At 47.4% G+C, this 21,771-nt stretch overlaps 1 protein-coding gene across 1 annotated transcript in view; it reads left to right on the forward strand.

The window, feature by feature from the left end:
* dnah2 (dynein, axonemal, heavy chain 2) overlaps positions 1 to 21,771 on the forward strand; it is a 380,569-nt gene that overhangs the window by 178,191 nt on the left and 180,607 nt on the right. The window contains exons 35-43 of the mRNA XM_087982834.1: positions 1,665 to 1,853; positions 6,669 to 6,772; positions 8,626 to 8,815; positions 10,037 to 10,217; positions 10,702 to 10,829; positions 12,235 to 12,387; positions 13,007 to 13,132; positions 13,828 to 14,046; positions 16,268 to 16,385. Coding sequence (XP_087838960.1) covers positions 1,665 to 1,853; positions 6,669 to 6,772; positions 8,626 to 8,815; positions 10,037 to 10,217; positions 10,702 to 10,829; positions 12,235 to 12,387; positions 13,007 to 13,132; positions 13,828 to 14,046; positions 16,268 to 16,385 — 1,408 coding nt within the window. The remainder of the gene's footprint in view (positions 1 to 1,664; positions 1,854 to 6,668; positions 6,773 to 8,625; positions 8,816 to 10,036; positions 10,218 to 10,701; positions 10,830 to 12,234; positions 12,388 to 13,006; positions 13,133 to 13,827; positions 14,047 to 16,267; positions 16,386 to 21,771) is intronic.

Here is a 21,771-nt window from a genome sequence, read left to right on the forward strand (position 1 = left end):
GGAAATTAGATACATCTTTAATAGAAAATCTAACTCACAGATATGTGCAAAGGGCAAGCTGGAAAGACAGAAATGTGAGTTGGTGGGACTAACCTGTCTAAAAGGCTGGGACAGACTGAATGGGCCAAATTCCACTCTCAGGTTCTAAATTTGGTGGGAAAGTTGGCTGAAGGTCATCCAGGAGCAGTTTTTTTTGTCAGGCGTGCTTGCTGCCATCAGCTTGTACAGATGCACTTCAGTAACATCATGAACTGGTGACAGTGGCTTGTTGTACTGTTGGGTATTGTCAGCTGCAGCAACAGGCTCTACCGTCACTGGTCTGTTCTATTCCCTACCTTCATCCTCATTCATCAGCTGGGTTCCCACCATGGGTTTTGGAAACATAATCTCTGTGCTCTGTTCTGTTCTGCTGCAGAAATTGTCCCAATGTTTGGAGCCTTCCCTTTTATGTAATCCTGGGTTGTTGTGTATTCACTAGCTCCCTATATCTTATTTTATCTGATTTACCTCTAACTCTAAATCCAAATGGTACAGTTACAGAACTTTAAAACATAGAATTTACAGAAATTTCAACAAACTTGGTCAATACACGGAGCCCCAAGTTTTTGAACATAGAACAGTAGAGCACAGAACAGGTCCTTCAGCCCACGATGTTGTGCTGGCATTTGTCCTACTCTAAGATCAGACTAGCCTACATACCCCTCATTGTACTATCTTCCATCTGCCTATCAAAGAGTCAGTTAAATGGGCAGCACGGTGGCTCAGTGGTTAGCACTGCTGCCTCACAGCACCAGGGATCTCAGTTTGATTCCAGTCTCAGGCGACTGTCTGAGTGGAGTTTGTACGTTCTCCCCGTGTCTGCATGGGTGCTCCAGTTTCCTTCCACAATCCAAAGGTGTGCAGATCAGGTGAATTGGCCATGTTAAATTGCCCGTAGTGTTAAGTGTATTCGTCAGGGTTAAATGTAGGGTAGAGGAATGGGTCTGGGTGGGTTACTCTTCAAAGGGTTGGTGTGGACTTATTGGGGGGGGGGGGCAAAGGGTCTGTTTCCATACTGTAGGGAATCTACTCTAACCTAAATGTCCCCAATGTATTTTCTCTCATTTAACTCTAAGTGTGAAGTCAGTCAGTCCAGCTTCACCTTCCTTCTTCAACAATCAACTACAATTACATAGGTCAATGAACAGGCCAACACAATCATTTCCAATTCCCATTAATACTGCATGGGGGAATCGATACTGGATGTACTTTGGCAGGGATTCCAAACGTGCAGGCTCTGGACTCCTAACGGGTTACTTTGGGGTTGAAATCTCTAAAACAACAATGGTCCCACTTGGGCCCTGACTGAGTTATAATGACTGTGCTCCAGCTCTAGCAGGTCCCCATCCATCACCCTGACTCTCACAGTCACCCCAGTGCACTCTCCCAGGTCACACTGAGGGGTCATAACAACTTGCAGGCCTCAGAAATTAGGCCACAGTGGGATAAAACTTTGGGAGCACTGCACTAAAGGTCGGGGGCTGGGCGAGAAAGGAGAAGATGTGGAGAGAGAGAGAAAGAGAGAGGGGGGCGCAGGGTGAAAGAAGTAACCCTGTTATAATTGAGATTCGCTGGACAGTTAGTGCTTTCATTAAACCCTAACCTTAACATCACTACCTTTGCAGGTGAGCATGCTACGCAAGTATTCCGAAGCTATCCGTGGAAATCTGACTAAGATCATGCGCCTGAAGATCGTGGCTTTGGTGACAGTGGAAGTTCATGCAAGAGATGTCATCGACAAACTGTACAAGCTGGGGTGTATGGACGTGACTTCGTTTGATTGGCTCAGTCAACTTCGCCTTTACTGGGACAAGGTAGATGGGGCATCTTTAGCCAAATCCAAATCTGAGCTCAACTCCACTCCCCTCTCAATTTTAATAGAAATGTTTTCTCCCCTACTCTGCCAATGATCTCCGATGTTTCTCTCAATTCCTGCATGAGGCTGGCCATCAAAGATGAAGATCCTTGACATGGAATATTAACCCTTAATTTTCTTCTCCATAGAAGCTGTCTGATCTGCCGAGTGTTTTCCTCATGATCTGTTTTTATTTCAGATTTATAGCATCTGTAATACTGTGCTTTCCACATTTCTGTGGGTCTGGCATCACAGGGGTAAGGGCATCAGTGAAGCAGTTGGGTTTTTATGACAATCCAGTGTGCACCTTTACTGTGATTAGCCCTTTTTAAACTCATGTGAGTGAGTCATAGGGACATTGGAACAATAATAGGCCATTTGGCCCTTTGATCCATCTCCGCCATTGTCAAATACAGTGCTGCTGTGGTTACAGAGTTTCTGCCTGTTATTGAGGGAATGCAGTATTAACAGAGTTCTTGTCTATTACTGAGGGAGTGTAGTATTAATGGAGTTACTGTCTATTACTGAGGGACTGTGGTATTAACAGAGTTATTGGCTATTACTGAGGGATTGTGGTACTAATGGAGTTACTGTCTATTACTGAGGGACTGTGGTATTAACAGAGTTATTGGCTATTACTGAGGGACTGTGGTATTAACAAAGTTATTGGCTATTACTGAGGGATTGTGGTATTAATGGAGTTACTGTCTATTACTGAGGGATTGTAGTATTAATGGAGTTACTGTCTATTACTGAGGGATTGTGGTATTAATGGAGTTACTGTCTATTACTGAGGGATTGTGGTATTAATGGAGTTACTGTCTATTACTGAGGGACTGTGGTATTAACAGTTATTGTCTATTACTGAGGGATTGTGGTAGTAATGGAGTTACTGTCTATTACTGAGGGACTGTGGTATTAACAGAGTTATTGGCTATTACTGAGGGACTGTGGTATTAACAAAGTTATTGGCTATTACTGAGGGATTGTGGTATTAATGGAGTTACTGTCTATTACTGAGGGATTGTAGTATTAATGGAGTTACTGTCTATTACTGAGGGATTGTGGTATTAATGGAGTTACTGTCTATTACTGAGGGATTGTGGTATTAATGGAGTTACTGTCTATTACTGAGGGACTGTGGTATTAACAGTTATTGTCTATTACTGAGGGATTGTGGTAGTAATGGAGTTACTGTCTACTACTGAGGGACTGTGGTATTAACAGAGTTATTGTCTATTATTGAGGGACTGTAATATTAAGAGAGTTATTGTCTATTACTGAGGGACTGTGGTATTAACAGAGTTATTGTCTATTATTGAGGGACTGTGGTATTAACAGAGTATTGTCTATTGCTGAGGGACTGTGGTATTAACAGAGTTATTGTCTATTATTGAGGGACTGTGGTATTAACAGAGTTATTGTCTATTACTAAGTTTCAGTTCCATTATTCTATCTAACTCTTCAAAACACTTAAGTTCCTTGTCTACCAAACATCGATCGAACTCTGCTTAGAATATTACCCATCCATGCTATTATTCCATACAGGGCACACAGGCAAGAACTGCCCACCAAAACTCACAAAGGTAGGTAACACTGCTGGGATTGGTCATCACAGACAAACATAACTCAGTGCTTTATCCCACAGACACACTGACCTCCTGCATGTGTCCTGAGGTGGTATTTTGGCTGAATTCAGCAGAACACAAGTGAACAATTCAAGCCCAGATAGTTAGAGCTCTGCACGGTTCAACTGCTTGTTGCTTTGCAGCGATGTCCGTGCATCTGTTTTATTAAGAGTGAGTTGAGTGCTGGAAGATGGAAGAGATCCAGAGAAGATGTAATAAATCCAGAAGTAGTGTGCAGGCCAACACATGAACTACCCAGAGATAAACTATTATATTTTGTTAACACCTACTATTTACACTTCCACTTCATCTATGTTCCTCCTCTACTACCGTGAGCACTCACTTTGTGTTTTGCTCTGGGTATTCAAATCATCTTTTCCACTTTCTCCTCCTCCCCTTTATCAACAGTGTGAAAACTATCATCTCGGTGGCTCAGGGGCTAGCACTGCTGCCTCACAGTGCCAGGGACCTAGGTTCAGTTCCACCTTTGGCTGACTGTCTGGATGGAGTTTGCTCATTCTCCCTTTTTAGATTAGATTAGATTAGATTAGATTAGATTACTTACAGTGTGGAAACAGGCCCTTCGGCCCAACAAGTCCACACCGACCCGCCGAAGCGCAACCCACCCATACCTCTACATTTACCCCTTTAACCTAACACTACGGGCAATTTAGCATGGCCAATTCACCTGACCCGCACATTTTTGGATTGTGGGAGGAAACCGGAGCACCCGGAGGAAACCCACGCAGACACGGGGAGAACGTGCAAACTCCACACAGTTAGTCGCCTGAGTCGGGAATTGAACCCGGGTCTCTGGCGCTGTGAGGCAGCAGTGCTAACCACTGTGCCACCGTGCCTCCCTATGTCTACGTGGGTTATTTCTGGGTCTCTGGTTTCCTTACATGGTCACAAAGATGTGCAGGTTAGGATGGATTGGCCATGCTAAATTGTCCCAAAATGCCCAGGGATGTGCATGTTATGGTGGATTGGCCATGGGAAATTGTCCCATAGTGTCCAGGGATGTGCAGGTTAGGGTGGATTGGCCATAGGAAATTGTCCCGTAGTACCCAGGGGTGTGCAGGTTAGGGTGGATTGGCCAAAGGAAATTGTCCCATAGTGTCCAGGGATGTGCAGGTTAGGGTGGATTGGCCATGGGAAATTGTCCCATAGCGTCCAGGGATGTGCAGGTTAGGGTGGGTTGGCCATGGGAAATTGTCCCATAGTGCCCTGGGATGTGCAGGTTAGGGTGGATTGACCATGGGAAATTGTCTCATAGTGCCCAGGGATGTGCAGGTTAGGGTGGATTGGCCATGGGAAATTGTCCCACAGTGCCCAGGGATGTGCAGGTTAGGGTGGATTGGCCATGGGAAATTGTCCCATAGTGCCCAGGGATGTGCAGGTTAGGGTGGATTGGCCATGGGAAATTGTCCCATAGTGTCCAGGGATGTGCAGGTTAGGGTGGATTGGCCATGGGAAATTGTCCCATAGTGTCCAGGGATGTACAGGTTAGGGTGGATTGGCCATTGGAAATTGCCCCATAGTGTCCAGGGATGTGCAGGTTAGGGTGGATTGGCCGTGGGAAATTGTCCCATAGTGCCCAGGGATGTGCAGGTTAGGGTGGATTGGCCATAGGAAATTGTCCCATAGTGCCCAGGGATGTGCAGGTTAGGGTGGATTGGCCATGGGAAATTGTCCCATAGTGTCCAGGGATGTACAGGTTAGGGTGGATTGGCCATGGGAAATTGCCCCATAGTGTCCAGGGATGTGCAGGTTAGGGTGGATTGGCCGTGGGAAATTGTCTCATAGTGCCCAGGGATGTGCAGGTTAGGGTGGATTGGCCATGGGAAATTGTCCCACAGTGCCCAGGGATGTGCAGGTTAGGGTGGATTGGCCATGGGAAATTGTCCCATAGTGTCCAGGGATGTGCAGGTTAGGGTGGATTGGCCGTGGGAAATTGTCTCATAGTGCCCAGGGATGTGCAGGTTAGGGTGGATTGGCCATGGGAAATTGTCCCACAGTGCCCAGGGATGTGCAGGTTAGGGTGGATTGGCCATGGGAAATTGTCCCATAGTGTCCAGGGATGTGCAGGTTAGGGTGGATTGGCCATGGGAAATTGTCCCATAGTGTCCAGGGATGTGCAGGTTAAGGTGGATTGGCCATGGGAAATTGTCCCATAGTGTCCAGGGATGTACAGGTTAGGGTGGATTGGCCATGGGAAATTGCCCCATAGTGTCCAGGGATGTGCAGGTTAGGGTGGATTGGCCGTGGGAAATTGTCCCATAGTGCCCAGGGATGTGCAGGTTAAGGTGGATTGGCCATGGGAAATTGTCCCATAGTGTCCAGGGATGTACAGGTTAGGGTGGATTGGCCATGGGAAATTGTCCCATAGTGTCCAGGGATGTGCGGGTTAGGGTGGATTGGCCGTGGGAAATTGCCCCATAGTGTCCAGGGATGTGCAGGTTAGGGTGGATTGGCCGTGGGAAATTGTCCCACAGTGCCCAGGGATGTGCAGGTTAGGGTGGATTGGCCATGGGAAATTGTCCCATAGTGCCCAGGGATGTGCAGGTTAGGGTGGATTGGCCGTGGGAAATTGCCCCATAGTGTCCAGGGATGTGCAGGTTAGGGTGGATTGGCCATGGGAAATTGTCCCATAGTGCCCAGGGATGTGCAGGTTAGGGTGGATTGGCCGTGGGAAATTGCCCCATAGTGTCCAGGGATGTGCAGGTTAGGGTGGATTGGCCGTGGGAAATGCAGGGTTATCAGGATAAGGTAGTTGGGTTGGGTATGAGTAAGATGTTCTTTGTAGGGTTGGTGTGGACTCGATGGGCCGAAAGGCCTGATTCCCGCACTGTAGGGATTCGATGATTCTTCCAAACGCCTTCCATTCTGGGAAGAGTTAGTTTGGACTCAAAACCTTAACTCTGTTTCTTTCTCACAGATGCTGCCAGAGCTGCTGAGTTTCTTTAGCACGTTCTGTGTTTATTTCGGATCTCCAGCAGTAACAGGACATTGCTTTTATTTGAGTGCAACTTCTATAGGGAATCTCATGATAGCAAGAGAACAGGCCAGTGACTTTCTGTTCCTGTCGTTTGTCGGATGAGCATAGAACAGATTTGGATGGTGTACATTGTTTCTCTTTTCCACAGGATGTAGATGACTGCATCATCCGCCAAACCAACACCCATTTCCAGTATGGGTACGAATACCTGGGCAACTCAGGCCGATTGGTGATCACTCCACTCACCGATAGGTAAGGCTTACTGCTCCACTTTCACTGAGGGTGCGATCGGGTGCTGTTCAAGGAGACAGAAGGTTTTGGGACGAGTGGTGTGTCACTGCTTGTTCTTGACTTGTGAGGAGAGAACCAGGCATACCATCCACAGTCATCATCAGGAAAATTAGTGTGTGTAGCAGCAGCACCATCAGTATGTGCAGGAAAAAACAGGTCACTGTTAATTCAGGACACACTTCTCTCTGATCATCTTCTTTGAGCCTTTTGTTGTTGTTTGCAGTGTTTGACTCAACTTACTGTATAACAAAGCATTTGTTATGAAAAAAAACGTTATCAGGAGTAGACATAGAGTCATAGAGATTTACAGTATGGAAAAAGACCCTTTGGTCCAACCTGTCCATACCGACCAGATATCCCAACCCAATCTAGTCCCACCTTCCAGCACCCGGCCCATATCCCTCCACACCCTTCCTATTCATATACTATCGCTTTGTTTTGTGAGTTCTCAAGGTGAGAGATATCCACACTACATAATAGCATAGCTTCAGACTTCCCTCTCTGACACTCATAGTCCGTACCCCGCAGTGGGGAAATGCTACTCTCCTAACTGCAGCAGGTTTCAAAGCAGTTACTTGCTTTTGCAAGTTTGTCTGCTTCAGGTGGACCTCAGTGGAGGCCAGTGCAACAGTTTCAGTACCCAAGCCTTCCATGGTAGGTGCCCTCTGCAAGTACATACAGACTTCATATTGCTCGCTGTGCACCTTCCCCTGCTGTCTGTGCCAAAGCCAGTAGAAAACAAGTCCTGTTATGTGATGGTAATGATAGCTGAGTAAGATTTTTTAAAATTCACGGCGGGGCATGAGCATTGCAGGCTGGATTAGCTTTTATTGCTTATTCCTTGTTGCCCATTAGAAGGTGGGGGTGAGCTGCCTTCTTGAATCACCACAGTTCATGTGCTATAGGTAGACCCACAACACCATGAGGGAGGGAATTCCTGGATTTTGACCCAATAACAATGAAGTCAGGATGATACGTGACACAGAGGGGAACATGCAAGTGGTTGTTCCCTCGTATCTGCTATCTTGGCCATCTAGGTGGTAGTGGTTGTCAGTTTGGAAGATGCTATCCAAGGAATTTGGGGAGTTTCTGCAGTGCATCTTGTAGAATGTACACACTGCTGCTACTGAGCTTTAGCAGCAGGGTGACTGAATGTTTGTGGATATGGTGCCAGCCACGCGGGGGTAGGGGGGCTAATTTGTCTTGGAAGGTGTCAAGTTTCTTGAGTGTTATTGAAGCTGCACTTATCCAGGCAAGTAGGGAATATTCCATCACACTCCTGCCTTGTGCCTGGCGGACAGACTTTGGGGAGTTACTCATTGCAGGATTCGTGGTTTCTGACCTGCTCTTGTAGCCATTGTGTTCATGTGGTGAGTCCAGTTCAATTTCTAGTCAATGGTAATTCCCAGGGTGTGAGGGATTCACTGATGGTCAAGGAGGCTGGTTAGGTTATGTCTTACTGAAGATAGTCATTGCCAAGCATTTGTATGGCTTCAGTGTTACTTTCCACATGTCAGCCAAAGCCTGGATATTGTCTCGATCTTTCTGCATTTGGACATGAACTGCTTCAGCATCTGAGGGAGCGGGGCGAATGGTGCTGAACATTGCACAATCATTGGCGAACGTCCCCATTTCTGACCTTTCGATGGAGGGAAGGTCATAAATCATTAGCTTTCCTCTGTCCGATTAATCCACCAACACTGCTTCACTCTGCACACAGACAGCATGCCTGAGAGCTGGACATCAGTATAGAGGTAGTCGACACAGGAACACTCCCTTCCTCATCTCAGAATCTCATGGTTTCTTCTTTTCAGGTGCTACATGACACTGACCACTGCTCTCCACCTGCACCGTGGTGGGTCACCCAAAGGACCAGCAGGAACAGGGAAGACAGAGAGTGTGAAAGACCTGGGAAAGGCCCTGGGCATGTATGTGATAGTGGTAAACTGCTCAGAAGGCTTGGACTACAAATCGATGGGCCGAATGTACTCTGGCTTGGCACAGGTGAAAGGACAACCTGGAGAATATAATGGAACATTGTCTTTATTCGTGTATGTCAAGGGGTTTTATCCCTTTCAGAAACACACACAGCACTGAGGGAGTGCCAGGCTGTTAGAGGGTCAGGGGCAAGGGACTGCCGCACTGTTGGAGGGTCAGTGCTGAGGGAGTGGGCACTGTCAGAGGGTCAATGCTGAGGGAGCACCGCACTGTCAGAGGGTCAGTGCTGAAGGACTGCCGCACTGTCGGAAGGTTAGTGCTGAGGGAGCACCGCACTGTCAGAGGGTCACTGTTGGAGGATCAGTGTCGGAGGGTCAGTGCTGAGGGAGTGCCACACTGTCGGAGGGTCAGTGCTAAGGGACTGCCGCACTGTCGGAGGGTCAGCGCTGAGGGAGCTGGCACTGTCAGAGGGTCAGTGCTGAGGGAGCACCGCACTGTCGGAGGGTTAGTGCTGAGGGAGTGCCATACTGTCGGAGGGTCAGTGTCGGAGGGTCAGTGCTGAGGGAGTGCCACACTGTCGGACGGTCAGTGCTGAGGGAGTGCCACACTGTCAGAGGGTCAGTGCTAAGGGAGCTGGCACTGTCAGAGGGTCAGTGCTGAGGGAGTGCTGCACTGTCAGATGGTCAGTGCTGAGGGAGTGCCGCACTGTCAGAGGGTCAGTGCTGAGGGAGTGCTGCACTGTCGGAGGGTCAGTGCTGAGGCACTTCCACACTGTCGGAGGGTCAGTGCTGAGGGAGTGCCGCGCTGTTGGAGGGTCATTGCTGAGGGAGTGCCGCACTGTCGGTGGGTCAGAGCTGAGGCAGTGCTGCACTGTCAGAGGGTCAGAGCTGAGGGAGCACCATGCTGTTGGAGAGTTAGTGCTGAGGGAGCACCACACTCTCAGATGGTCAGTGTTGGAGTGTCATACTGAGGGAGTGCCACACTGTTATAGGGTCAGCACTGTGGGAGTGTGCGCTGTTGGAGGATCAGTGTTCAGGAAGTGCTGTAAGAAGGTCAGTGTTGAGGGAGCGCCGCTGCATTATCCATGTTACAACAGTAACAGCCCTCTGAATGTGCTTTGTTGGCAGTGAGACCCTTTTGGTTATTCAGTGATGTTTAAATGCAAGATCTTTCTTTTATACCAGAGTATGATTTCAGGTCCCTTACTGTCCTCTGTTGTGTCGACCACACCATTTTCGCTTCTGTTTTCTGGTAAGAGTAATCAATGTGCCTGCTGTTTCTGTGCAGACTGGAGCCTGGGGTTGCTTTGACGAGTTCAACCGCATCAATATTGAGGTGTTGTCTGTGGTAGCCCAGCAAATCCTCTCTATTCTGTCGGCCCTTTCTGCGAACCTGACACGCTTTGTCTTTGAGGGCCGTGAGATTAACCTGGTCTGGTCCTGTGGCATCTTCATCACCATGAATCCAGGTGAGACGATTGGAGTTTTAGGGTTGGTTCTCACAACGCCTCACCTTCACCGTCGAGACTTCCCTTGATCTCTGAAGCTCAGTGCTAAATCCAGCTTCATTTCATTGAAGCTGCAGAACTGCTTCCCGGCCTCTGCTGCTTTGCCCAACTTGAAGATGGGCAGGTGTGGATAATAGGTGAGATCTGAACTGGGTTTCCCTGTCCTCAGGATTAATTGATGACCCCAAAGTACAGACTCCTCTTGGTCGTACTGATCAGAGTCTGATTTAATTGTACATTCAGGTTGAGAGGGAGAAGAGTGGGTTAACACGACTGAGAAAGGGCAGCCGTGTGGGCATGGAAGCTGAGCTAGGTAAAGTGGTTGAACAGGCTCAAGTGGCTGAAAGGCCTCCTCCTGTTCCTGTTTCTGGCAGTGTCACAAGAGATTAATAACGAGCGGCTGAGTGCAGAGGCTTGGAGATAACACAACTGTTGTTTATTGCAGGGTATGCTGGTCGTACAGAGCTGCCAGACAACCTCAAGTCAATGTTCAGGCCCATCTCCATGGTGGTTCCTGACTCAACACTAATCGCTGAGATCATCCTGTTTGCAGAGGGATTCAACAACTGTAAGGTGTGCTCTGTGCCCTCCCCTTTTTTACATATTCTCAGTTACTTTGAACAGTTTATCCATTTCCTCAATATTTTTGGGCTCCCACACCACCTGGCAGCCTCTCCTCCACACCAGTCCATCCATGCCCCCACATTAAAATGGGGGCAATATTAATCAGCCTGCTCTCCAATCTTGGAAAGAGTGCGTCTCTCAGCCAACTCCCAACTATTCATTGACATCCATATACACAGTAGCATTGTGTAATATCCTTGCAGTCAAAGATTTTTTGCAAGATGTTGGCCTTTAGTTATAAAATATAAGATTTTGCTGATTTACAACGTACTGCACGTGAACCTTCATGAAGGTCTCCAGTGGAGTTGCAGTTAGACAATGGTACGCTTGCTTTTATTGGACAGTACATTGAGTACAGGAGTTGGGAGGTTGTGTTGCAGCTGTACGGGGCATTATTGAGGCCACTTTTGCAATATTATGTGCAATTCTGGTATACCTGCTCTAGGAAGGATGTTGTTAAATTTGGGAAGGTTCAGAAAAGACTTAAAAAGATGTTGCTAGGGGTAGAGAGTTTGAGCTACAGGGAGGGGCATGGATAGAATAAATAGCCAAGATCTTTTCCTAGGGGTGGGGGCGTCCAAAACTAGAGGGTATATGTTTAGAGTGAGAGGGAGAAAGTTTAAAAGGGACCTAAGGGGCAAAGTTTTCACTCAGAGGGTGATGTGTGTATGGAATGAGCTGCCAGAGGAAGTGGTGGAGGCTGGTACAATTACAGCATTTAAAAGGCATCTGGATAGGTATATGAATAGGACGGGTTTGGAGGGATATGGGCTGGGTGCTGGCAAATGGGATTGGATTAATTTAGGATATCTGGTTGGCATGGACGGGTTGGACTGAAGGGTCTGGTTCCATGCAGTACAGCTCTATGACTCTATGAGTCAAATAGCAAAAGGCTATTCAGCTTAACAAGCCTGATCTTTTGAGATTGATTTCAGCCCCACTGATCTGCTGTCTTTTTCCTTTCACTAGAAACACTTTCCGATCTTCGCACATAGCCCTGCCATTCCAGAATAGTGTATGTGTCTCTCTGCATTCTGGACTCTTCACTGCAGCTGCTTTCACAACCCACACACTGCAGTTACATTCCTTCCCAAGGAGATGAAGCCCAGCTTCTGGAATAGTTTCTCCCCTGTTGGTCAGTGCCCATTGGGATTTGGCTGGAAGACTGTTCTCAAACCCAAGTCACATGACAGCAGGAGAAAGTAGAGATTTTCATTTTATTGTTCATGGCTGACAGATCATGTGCTATGTTCTTCTTAAAGGAAAGCAGAGAAACATAGAGAAGAGCTGGGAGATAATTTGGGTGGAGTCTGATTGGCAGTATGCTGACAGTACTCTCCATGTTCCCATGCAGGCCCTTGCTAAGAAAGTCTACACCCTTTACTCACTGGCCGTGCAGCAGCTGTCCAAGCAGGATCACTACGACTTTGGCCTAAGAGCTCTCACCTCTCTGCTCCGCTACGCTGGCAAGAAGCGGCGAGACAAGCCTCAGCTCTCTGATGAGGAGGTAAGAGTAGGAGAAGCCGAATCGGATGGTGAGGGAAGGCCCTGTCTGAGCAGGTTTAGAGAGGAGATGGAAAAGGTGCAGATTAGATTGCTAGCAGAACTGAGAGGTTATAGCCATTAGGAAAGACATAACATGCTGGAGCCTGGTCTCTAGGCAAGAGAAAGTTGGCACTTCCCTTAACAGAGACTTTTTTAAAGTATGACAAGTTTTGATGGGGTATATATACATCGAGAAGATGTTCCCATTTGTGGGGAGGCTAGAGCTCGGCACTGTAAATAAAGGTAGCCATGAATACATCCAGTAGGGAGTTCAGAAGAAGCTTCTTTCCCCAGATGGTGGTGAGAATGTGGAACTCATACTTCAGGGTAAGTTGGATAAACATGTGAAGGAGTAAAGCATAGAAGGGTCACTGAGAAAGTAAGTAAAGAGGGGTGTGGAGCTGAAACACCAACACAGAACAGATGGGCTGAATGGCTTTTCCTTTTTGATGTAATCCTTTCTTTCCAGAACCATTTACATGGTGAAAGGAGTTGCACAGGTAGCAGTGATGAGGTCGTATTGTATCGGGGGTTTCTCACTTGTGTTACCTTGGTGAGTGAGTGGTTTTGTTGTTCCCCAGGTCCTCCTGCTGTCCATGAAGGATATGAATATAGCCAAACTGACCTCGATCGACCTACCGCTGTTTGCTGCTATTGTGCAGGACCTGTTCCCAGGAGTGGAAACTCCAGTCTTGGATTATGGAAAGGTGGGCAGAATGTGGATGCAATTTCTCAGTGAGTTCATCATGCATGAAATAAATATTTTGTCCGCTAAAACATCCTCCCACAATCATTATGGTTGTTAGGAAATACACCCATATTATGAGCTGGATTTGCCCAAGTTGCCACATTGTTAAAGGCTAACAAATAGATGATTGTGCCCACTGAAACAGGTTGTCTGCTTTTGCATGTGTAAACAGCAGGGATGAACAGCCTGCGTAATGCCCTCATTGTGAGATTGGTTTTGCCAGAGGCAGTAGGGTGCTGGCTTTGCTCTGTAATGCTTTTCCACTTCTCTCCCTGGATTGCTGCTCCAGGAGGGAGCTATTCCTGACATTACTTGATGGTCGATAACAATAACCACTGTGGCTGAACTTAGTTATGATGAGGAGTCATCTAGACTCAAAATATTAGCTTGCTTTCTTTCCTGACTGGCTGTGATCTTCAGCACTTTTTTGTTTTCAGTTAGTTCTGTCCTCAGTCTGTGTCTGGTGGGATCACTGGAAAATGATTAAGAGTGTGAAGCCTGATGGATTATCTCTGTTCTCAAGCCCAGGGGACGTCAGTGGACAATATTGGACTCCACACTGGCTGCCAACTGAATGGACTGACTGTGAATGTTGAATAAACTGAGCCCATGGTACAATTGGCCTGTCTTGCTTTCTCTTTCCTTCTGTCACAGCTTAAGGAAGCAATTGAAGCCGAGATAATTGAAATGGGCAACGTGGTAACGGAGTTCACAATGGCCAAAGTGATTCAGCTGCATGAGACCAAGAGCTCCCGCCATTCTGTCATGATTGTGGGAAAAACGGGCAGTGGCAAGACCGTGGTATGGCGGACGTTACAAGGGGCCCTGTCAGCCCTCCACAAGAGCGGAGACCCCAACTACAATTTTGTCAAGGTCAGTAAACAGGCAAGAAACCCAGAAAAGTTGTCAAGAGCAGTTCTTCCACACAACTCATCAGACTCAGGAGTCACAGGAAGGAGAATGGGATGGGAGGGTGGAGGGGACAGGTATTTAATGAATGCCAAGACACTGGGTAGCTTAGAGGAACAGAGGGATCTTAGGGTAATTATTCACACATCCTGAAATTGGCAGAGCACATGAATAGGATAGTTAGAAGGTATTTGGGACACTTGCTTTCATCAGTGGTGGTAGAGTATTACGGCAAGGAGGTAATGTTGGAGTTGTGCAGAGCATTGGTCAGGCCCCAGCTGGAGTATTGTGTGCAGTTCGGGTCCCCTCCCTACAGGAAGGATGTGAGAGCACTTGAGGAGGTTCACCAGGATATTGCCTGGGATGGAGAAATTGAGCTAAAAGGAGAGACTGGATAGGCTTGGATGGTTTTCTTTAGAGCATAGAAGACTGAGGGGGCATGATTGAGATATAAAAGATTATGAGGGGTATGGACAGAATGAGTAGAGAGTACTTGTTCCCCTTTGATGAGGGGTCAATCATGAGGAGGCATAGTTTTAGGGTAAGGGACAGGAGATTAAGGTGGATTTGGGAAAAAGCTCATTCACTCAGTTGGTGGTGAGAATCTGGAATGTACTGCCTGGGAAGATAGTGAAGGCTGGAAACCGAACAATCTTTAAACGATATTCAGATGAGCACTTCAAATATCATAACATTCAAGGATATGGACAAGCACAGGAAATTGGGATTAGTGCACCTTTATTGGTAGTTATGTTGGTAGTGCAGACTCAATGGGCCGAAGGGCCTTTTCAGCACCGTATGAATCTTTGAATATATGAAACAGCTTAACTTGTGTTTATTTTACAGTTTGAGTTGAGTAAAACGTTCCAAAGTGCTTCACACAAATGTCACAAAGCAACATTTGACCCCAGGGAACTGAGGATATGAGGCAGGTGACGAAAGACTTGATCAAAGTATGATGTTTTGAGGAACATCTTAAAGGAAGAGAGAGAACTGAGTGGGTTTAGGAGGGAGTTCCAGAGCTCTAGGACCAGGCAGCTGAAGGGATGGCCACCAACGGTGGAACAATAGACATTGAACGGTACTCAAGTGGCTGAATTGGAGGATCACAGAGACCTCAACGAGTTGGAGATGCTAGAGGTTAGAGACATAGGCAGATTTACAGCAGCCACAGAGGCCTATTGATATGGGGAGAGTTGTAGAGCATTACAGAGGTTGGAAGAGTTGTAGCAGCTGGAGAAGTTTTAGGGATAGAGAGGAGTGCAGGGGCTGGAGGAGGTGACAGAGATACAGAGGCTTGTAGGGGTTGCAGGGATAGAGAGATAGAGATGTGGTAAAACTACAGACAGATTTGGAAATGGGGATGAGAACTTTTAAAATTGAGAATGAGGAAGAACAAAAGGAGCATAGTGGTACAGGAAAATGGTATTAGACTGGATGGTACGTGTGGAAATAAACATCAACACAGACTGAGTGGGCCGAATGGTCTGTGGTATTGTATTATATGATTCTAAAGGAAAGGTTTATTGGTTTTCAATGAGAAATGATCTTTTTCGTTTTGAACCTTAACATTTCCTCAGTAATATTGCGTGCAATTCTGGTCTCCTTCCTATTGGAAAGATGCTGTGAAACTTGAAAAAGTTCAGAAAAGATTTACAAGGATGTTGCCAGGGTTGGAGGATTTGAGCTACAGGGAGAGGCTGAACAGGCTGGGGCTGTTTTCCCTGGAGCGTCGGAGGCTGAGGGTTGGCCTTATAAAGGTTTATAAAATCGTGAGGGGCATGGATAGGGTAAAGAGACAAAGTCTTTTCCCTGGGGTGGGGGAGTCTAGAACTAGAGGGGCATAGGTTTAGGGTGAGAGGGGAAAGATATAAAAGAGACCTCAGGGACAACCTTTTCACGCAGAGGGTGGTGTGTGTATGGAATGAGCTGCCAGAAGAAGTGGTGGAGGCTGGTACAATTACAACATTTAGGAGGCATTTGGATGGATATTTGAATAGGAAGGGTTTGGAGGGATATGGGCCAAGTGCTGGTAAATGGGACTAGATTAGATTGGGATATATGGGCGGCATGGACGAGTTGGGCCGAAGGGTCTGTTTCCGTGCTTGTGAATCTCTCTGACTCCAATGCCTCCCGTTCTGAGCCATTGTCTTCTACCTTCTCTGATTTTGTGCTTTGTGGGCAGGAGTACCCTCTGAACCCAAAAGCAGTGTCGCTGGGTGAGCTGTATGGCGAGTACGATCTGTCGACAAATGAATGGACTGATGGAGTGCTCTCCAGCCTCATGAGGAATGCCTGTGCAGGTACATTGACTCCAGTTGTGATGGGCTACAACAATGAGAATCAAGGGGAAAACTCTATACTCAGACTCCAAACAAACACTAAGGAAAATGGTTTGTGATTTTTGATGGTCAGTCATTTCAGCCCAAGGACATCTCTGCAGGAATTCCTCAGGGTAGATCCTTTCTAATCACCCTGGTCAGAGATGTTATTATACACTTCTGAACCAGAAGGCCTCCTGGTTGAAATATGGGGACACCACCACTGCATACAAAGACCCCAGTTTCGCAGGTTAGTGCCTAAACCTAAACATCTTCAGCTACTTCATCAATGACCTTCCTGTTATGCCACACTGGGGAAAGAATACTGGTTCCTAAGCCCCGCTGCTCCTGGAGTTGCCACAGAAGTCAATGGTTTACATAAACTATGTTAAAGTCCCTGATTTAGCTGTCTGTTGGAATCTAGTTAACAAAAATAATGACTACTTAACAATAACTAACACTTATTACAAATAAGCAAATGCTGCTCACAGGTAAGTAGCTATAAACTATCAACACATGGCTCGACCTAACTCCTCACCACTTTAACCCCAACACATGCAGTCAAAGAGATACAGACAAACAAAAAAAATCTGCAAAATACTTCCATAGCACCAGTGCACAGGGTTCACTGAGATGTTCCTTTCAGCTTACCAAGAATTTCTGACCTTTGATTACCTTTCTGTAGGGTTCCTTCATTTCTTCACAGGAGGCACAGTTGATTGGTTTACTATGAAACCTCTTAATTACTGTTTAAATGTAACAGCTCATGGAGATGGGTATGAAAAAGAAATTTCTGTCATCAGGCTTCGGATATTTGTATTGCACACACACACACACACACACACACACACACACACACACACACACACACACACACACACACACACACACACACACACTCCGGCATTCTGAAGCTCTCTAATATTCACACCCACAAGTTGCCCAGGAATCAGTCAGAGAGTTGTCTTCAGCCACAACTGGTCACAATGCACAAGCCAATCAGCTATTTATTGCGAGATAAATCTTATCCTCCCAGTGCCATGTCCTGTACAAACAGCTTCCCCCACGATGTGAATGAAAGAAACTGCAGTATAAACACCACACAGGATGAGTTTCAGTCACTGTTTTTTGAAATGCAGCAATTCCTTTCACAGTTCTTTGGTTTTTAAACAATCCTTTCCCCTTTTTAGTCTACAATCAAAAATACAGAAAATCAAATGATATCTTTATTACAGTTCCCTTGAACGTAAGGTCCGAAGTGGGGATGTTGGCCAATGATTGCACAATGTAAATCTGAAACAAAAACAAAAATTACTGGAAAAGCTCAGTAGATCTGACAGCATCTGTGGAGAGAAATCATTGTTAATGTTTCAGGCTGATTGACCCTTCCTTAGAGCTGCTAGATCTGCTGAGCCTTTGCAGATAATAACATCTAGCTGAATGAAAAATGAACTCTTCTGCCCTACTGTTCTTTTGACAATTATCTCAAATCTGTACCACTCTGTTTACTGATCTCCCGCTGGGATAGTGATAGGGGCTATATCAATGCAGGCTATCCTTTCTAAAAGTATTTATGTGGTTTAATTTTCCATTTGTGTTTTCTGAAGCTGTTTGCTCCCTCCTCTTCAATTTAACCACCATTCCATGTTTTAAACATTTAACAGCAGGATTATATATCAAAGTAACTCCAGGGAGCATAGATTTAAGAGTAAGTGAATGAAGACATGAGTATGTAGCATGGAAACCCAGAGGGGATATGACATCTAATTTACAGGGACTGTAGATCACAGAGATTCATGGTGTTTGTCCTCAGCTGCTTTGCTGTAGGGTCCCATACGTCTTGCAGTTTCTGAAAGCAGGGCATTGCGACAAGCTGGACACCTCTTAACTGAGTAATTCTACATTGTTGTGTTGCTGGCCAAGAATTGCGAACATTTCTCATCTCATAATGAAAGTTCTGCAGATTACCCGCTTGCAATTGCAATAGAAATTGAGATGCTGTCAGTCCCTGAAATGGAAAATGGGAGCTAGTTGGTCACAGATGCGATTTAAGATGCCCATTAATGGAATAGCCTGGGAACTGAATTGCCGCGTAGACCTTTACTCAGTGGTAGAAGTAGAAATGATAGATGCAGCAATGTCAGACCAGCATGCTGCTAATTTAAAAGAAATTCTGAGGTTGTATCACCATCACTTTTTCTCTATTCTCAGGATGACGGTGTTGCTGGCACTTTGTACTGAGTTATCACCCTGAGAAAGTGAGGGTGGTAAGGGCCTGCCAACTCTGTTTGATCAGTGAACCCCCACCCTGTCAGATGCTCCTGCTCAGACCTGGGCAGAGTCTCCCCAGAGTGGAGTGCCCACAGGTCAGGCCGCAAGATTCCTGCGACACCCCACACAAGCCTCCAGAACACACTCGGCAGGGCTGACCCCTACTGTGGGCTGACCACGAGCAGGGAGGTACGTAGGCAACATCAAATGCTGCCTGCATTCCCCCACCCCCTGCCAAAACAGAGATAGGTGAACATAAATATGTCAGGCATGGAGGGACAAATGTGACGCAGCAGCTGAAGGTGTGCAGAGAAGGCAGATGGAGGCAGAAGCTTAAATTGATAAAAGGCAAGATGAGGAAGACTGTCAGAAAGCATGATTTAAGAATGCAATGGATTCCAGGTGGGGTAGTGCCAATAATAAAAAAAAAGGCTCGCTTTTTTATTGCACCTTCAGTCACTCCGGGCCATCCCCAAGCAGCTTTACAGCTATTGACATTCTCTACACTATTGTCGTACTGCATGCTTCCACAACAAGTCATTCCCTCGTTGCCGGGTAACTTTAGTTCTTGCTGATAATGTTGATACCAGGGAGAATCCCCATGCTGTAAATTGTAAGGTGGTCCCCTTTGGCAGGAAGAAGGAAAAAGCAGAATGTTATTAAATGAAGAGAGACTGCAGAAGACGGCAGTACAGAGGGATTAGGGTGTCCTTGGACTGTTAACAAGCAGGTACAGAGAGGGATGAGGAACACCCATGGCTTGTTGACCTTCATTGCAAGAGGGATGCGGAGTTTTGCTGCAACTATAAAAAGTTTTGGTGAAATCGGACATGGGGTACTGTGTACAGTTTTGGTCTTATTTAAACAGGATATATTTGCATTGGAAGCAATTCAGAGAATGCTCACAAGCCTGACGCGATTGATGAAGGGATTGGTTAATGAGGAAATATTGAGCAGATTGGGCTGAAGTTGAATAATATAAGGTTAACTTATTCACCCTTAAGGTTATGAGTGGGCTTGACAGGTTAGATGCTGAGAAGATATTGAATGGGGCTCCATATTGACCCTTTGGCAGTGGGGCACCGTATCAATACTGTCACTCTGACAGTGCAGCACTCCCTCAGCATAGACCGTCCGACAGTGCAGCACTCCCTCAGCACAGACTGTCCAACAGTGCAGCACTCCGTCAGCATTGACCCTCTGACAGTGCAGCACTCCCTCAGCACAGACTGTCCGACAGTGCAGCACTCCCTTAGCATTGACCCTCTGACAGTGCAGCACTCCCTCAGTACTGACCCTCTGACAGAGCAGCACTCCCTCAGCACAGACTGTCCAACAGTGCAGCACTCCCTCAGCATTGACCCTTTGACAGTGCAGCACTCCCTCAGTACTGACCCTCTGACAGTGCTCACTCCCTCAGCACTGGCTGTCTGACAGTGCAGCACTGCCTCAGCATTGACCCTCTGACAGTGCGGCACTCCCTCAGTACTGACCCTCTGATAGTGCAGCACACCCTCAGCACTGACTGTGTGACAGTGCAGCAGTACCTCAGCACTGACTGTCTGACAGTGCAGCACTCCCTCAGTACTGACCCTCTGACAGTGCGCACTCTCTCAGCACTGGCTATCTGACAGTGCAGCACCCCCTCAGTACTGACCCTCTGACAGCAGCACACCCTCAGCACTGATTGTCTGACAGTGCAGCACTCCCTCAGCACAGACTGTCCGACAGTGCAGCACTCCCTCAGCATTGACCCTCTGACAGTGCAGCACTCCCTCAGTACTGACCCTCTGACAGAGCAGCACTCCCTCAGCACAGACTGTCCAACAGTGCAGCACTCCCTCAGCATTGACCCTTTGACAGTGCAGCACTCCCTCAGTACTGACCCTCTGACAGTGCTCACTCCCTCAGCACTGGCTGTCCGACAGTGCAGCACTGCCTCAGCATTGACCCTCTGACAGTGCGGCACTCCCTCAGTACTGACCCTCTGATAGTGCAGCACACCCTCAGCACTGACTGTGTGACAGTGCAGCAGTACCTCAGCACTGACTGTCTGACAGTGCAGCACTCCCTCAGTACTGACCCTCTGACAGTGCGCACTCTCTCAGCACTGGCTGTCTGACAGTGCAGCACCCCCTCAGTACTGACCCTCTGACAGTGCAGCACACCCTCAGCACTGATTGTCTGACAGTGCAGCACTCCCTCAGCACAGACTGTCCGACAGTGCAGCACTCCCTCAGCATTGACCCTCTGACAGTGCGGCACTCCCTCAGTACTGACCCTCTGACAGTGCGCATTCCCTCAGCAGTGACTATCTGACAGTGCAGCACTCCCTCAGTACTGACCCTCTGACAGAGCAGCACTCCCTCAGCACAGACTGTCCAACAGTGCAGCACTCCCTCAGCATTGACCCTTTGACAGTGCAGCACTCCCTCAGTACTGACCCTCTGACAGTGCTCACTCCCTCAGCACTGGCTGTCCGACAGTGCAGCACTGCCTCAGCATTGACCCTCTGACAGTGCGGCACTCCCTCAGTACTGACCCTCTGATAGTGCAGCACACCCTCAGCACTGACTGTGTGACAGTGCAGCAGTACCTCAGCACTGACTGTCTGACAGTGCAGCACTCCCTCAGTACTGACCCTCTGACAGTGCGCACTCTCTCAGCACTGGCTGTCTGACAGTGCAGCACCCCCTCAGTACTGACCCTCTGACAGTGCAGCACACCCTCAGCACTGATTGTCTGACAGTGCAGCACTCCCTCAGCACAGACTGTCCGACAGTGCAGCACTCCCTCAGCATTGACCCTCTGACAGTGCGGCACTCCCTCAGTACTGACCCTCTGACAGTGCGCATTCCCTCAGCAGTGACTATCTGACAGTGCAGCATACCCTCAGCACTGACTATCTGACAGTGCAGCGCTCCCTCAGTACTGACTCTCTGACAGTGCACTCCCTCAGCACTGACCCTCTGACAGTGCAGCATTCCCTCAGTACTGACTATCTGACAGTGCGCATTCCCTCAGCACTGACTATCTGACAGTGCGCATTCTGTCAGCACTGACTATCTGACAGTGCGCTCCCTCAGCACTGACTATC

The sequence above is a fragment of the Chiloscyllium plagiosum genome, unplaced genomic scaffold (genome assembly GCF_037043375.1).
Source record: "Chiloscyllium plagiosum isolate Xiang-an unplaced genomic scaffold, Cpla_swu_hap1 HiC_scaffold_44, whole genome shotgun sequence".
NCBI lineage: Eukaryota > Metazoa > Chordata > Chondrichthyes > Orectolobiformes > Hemiscylliidae > Chiloscyllium > Chiloscyllium plagiosum.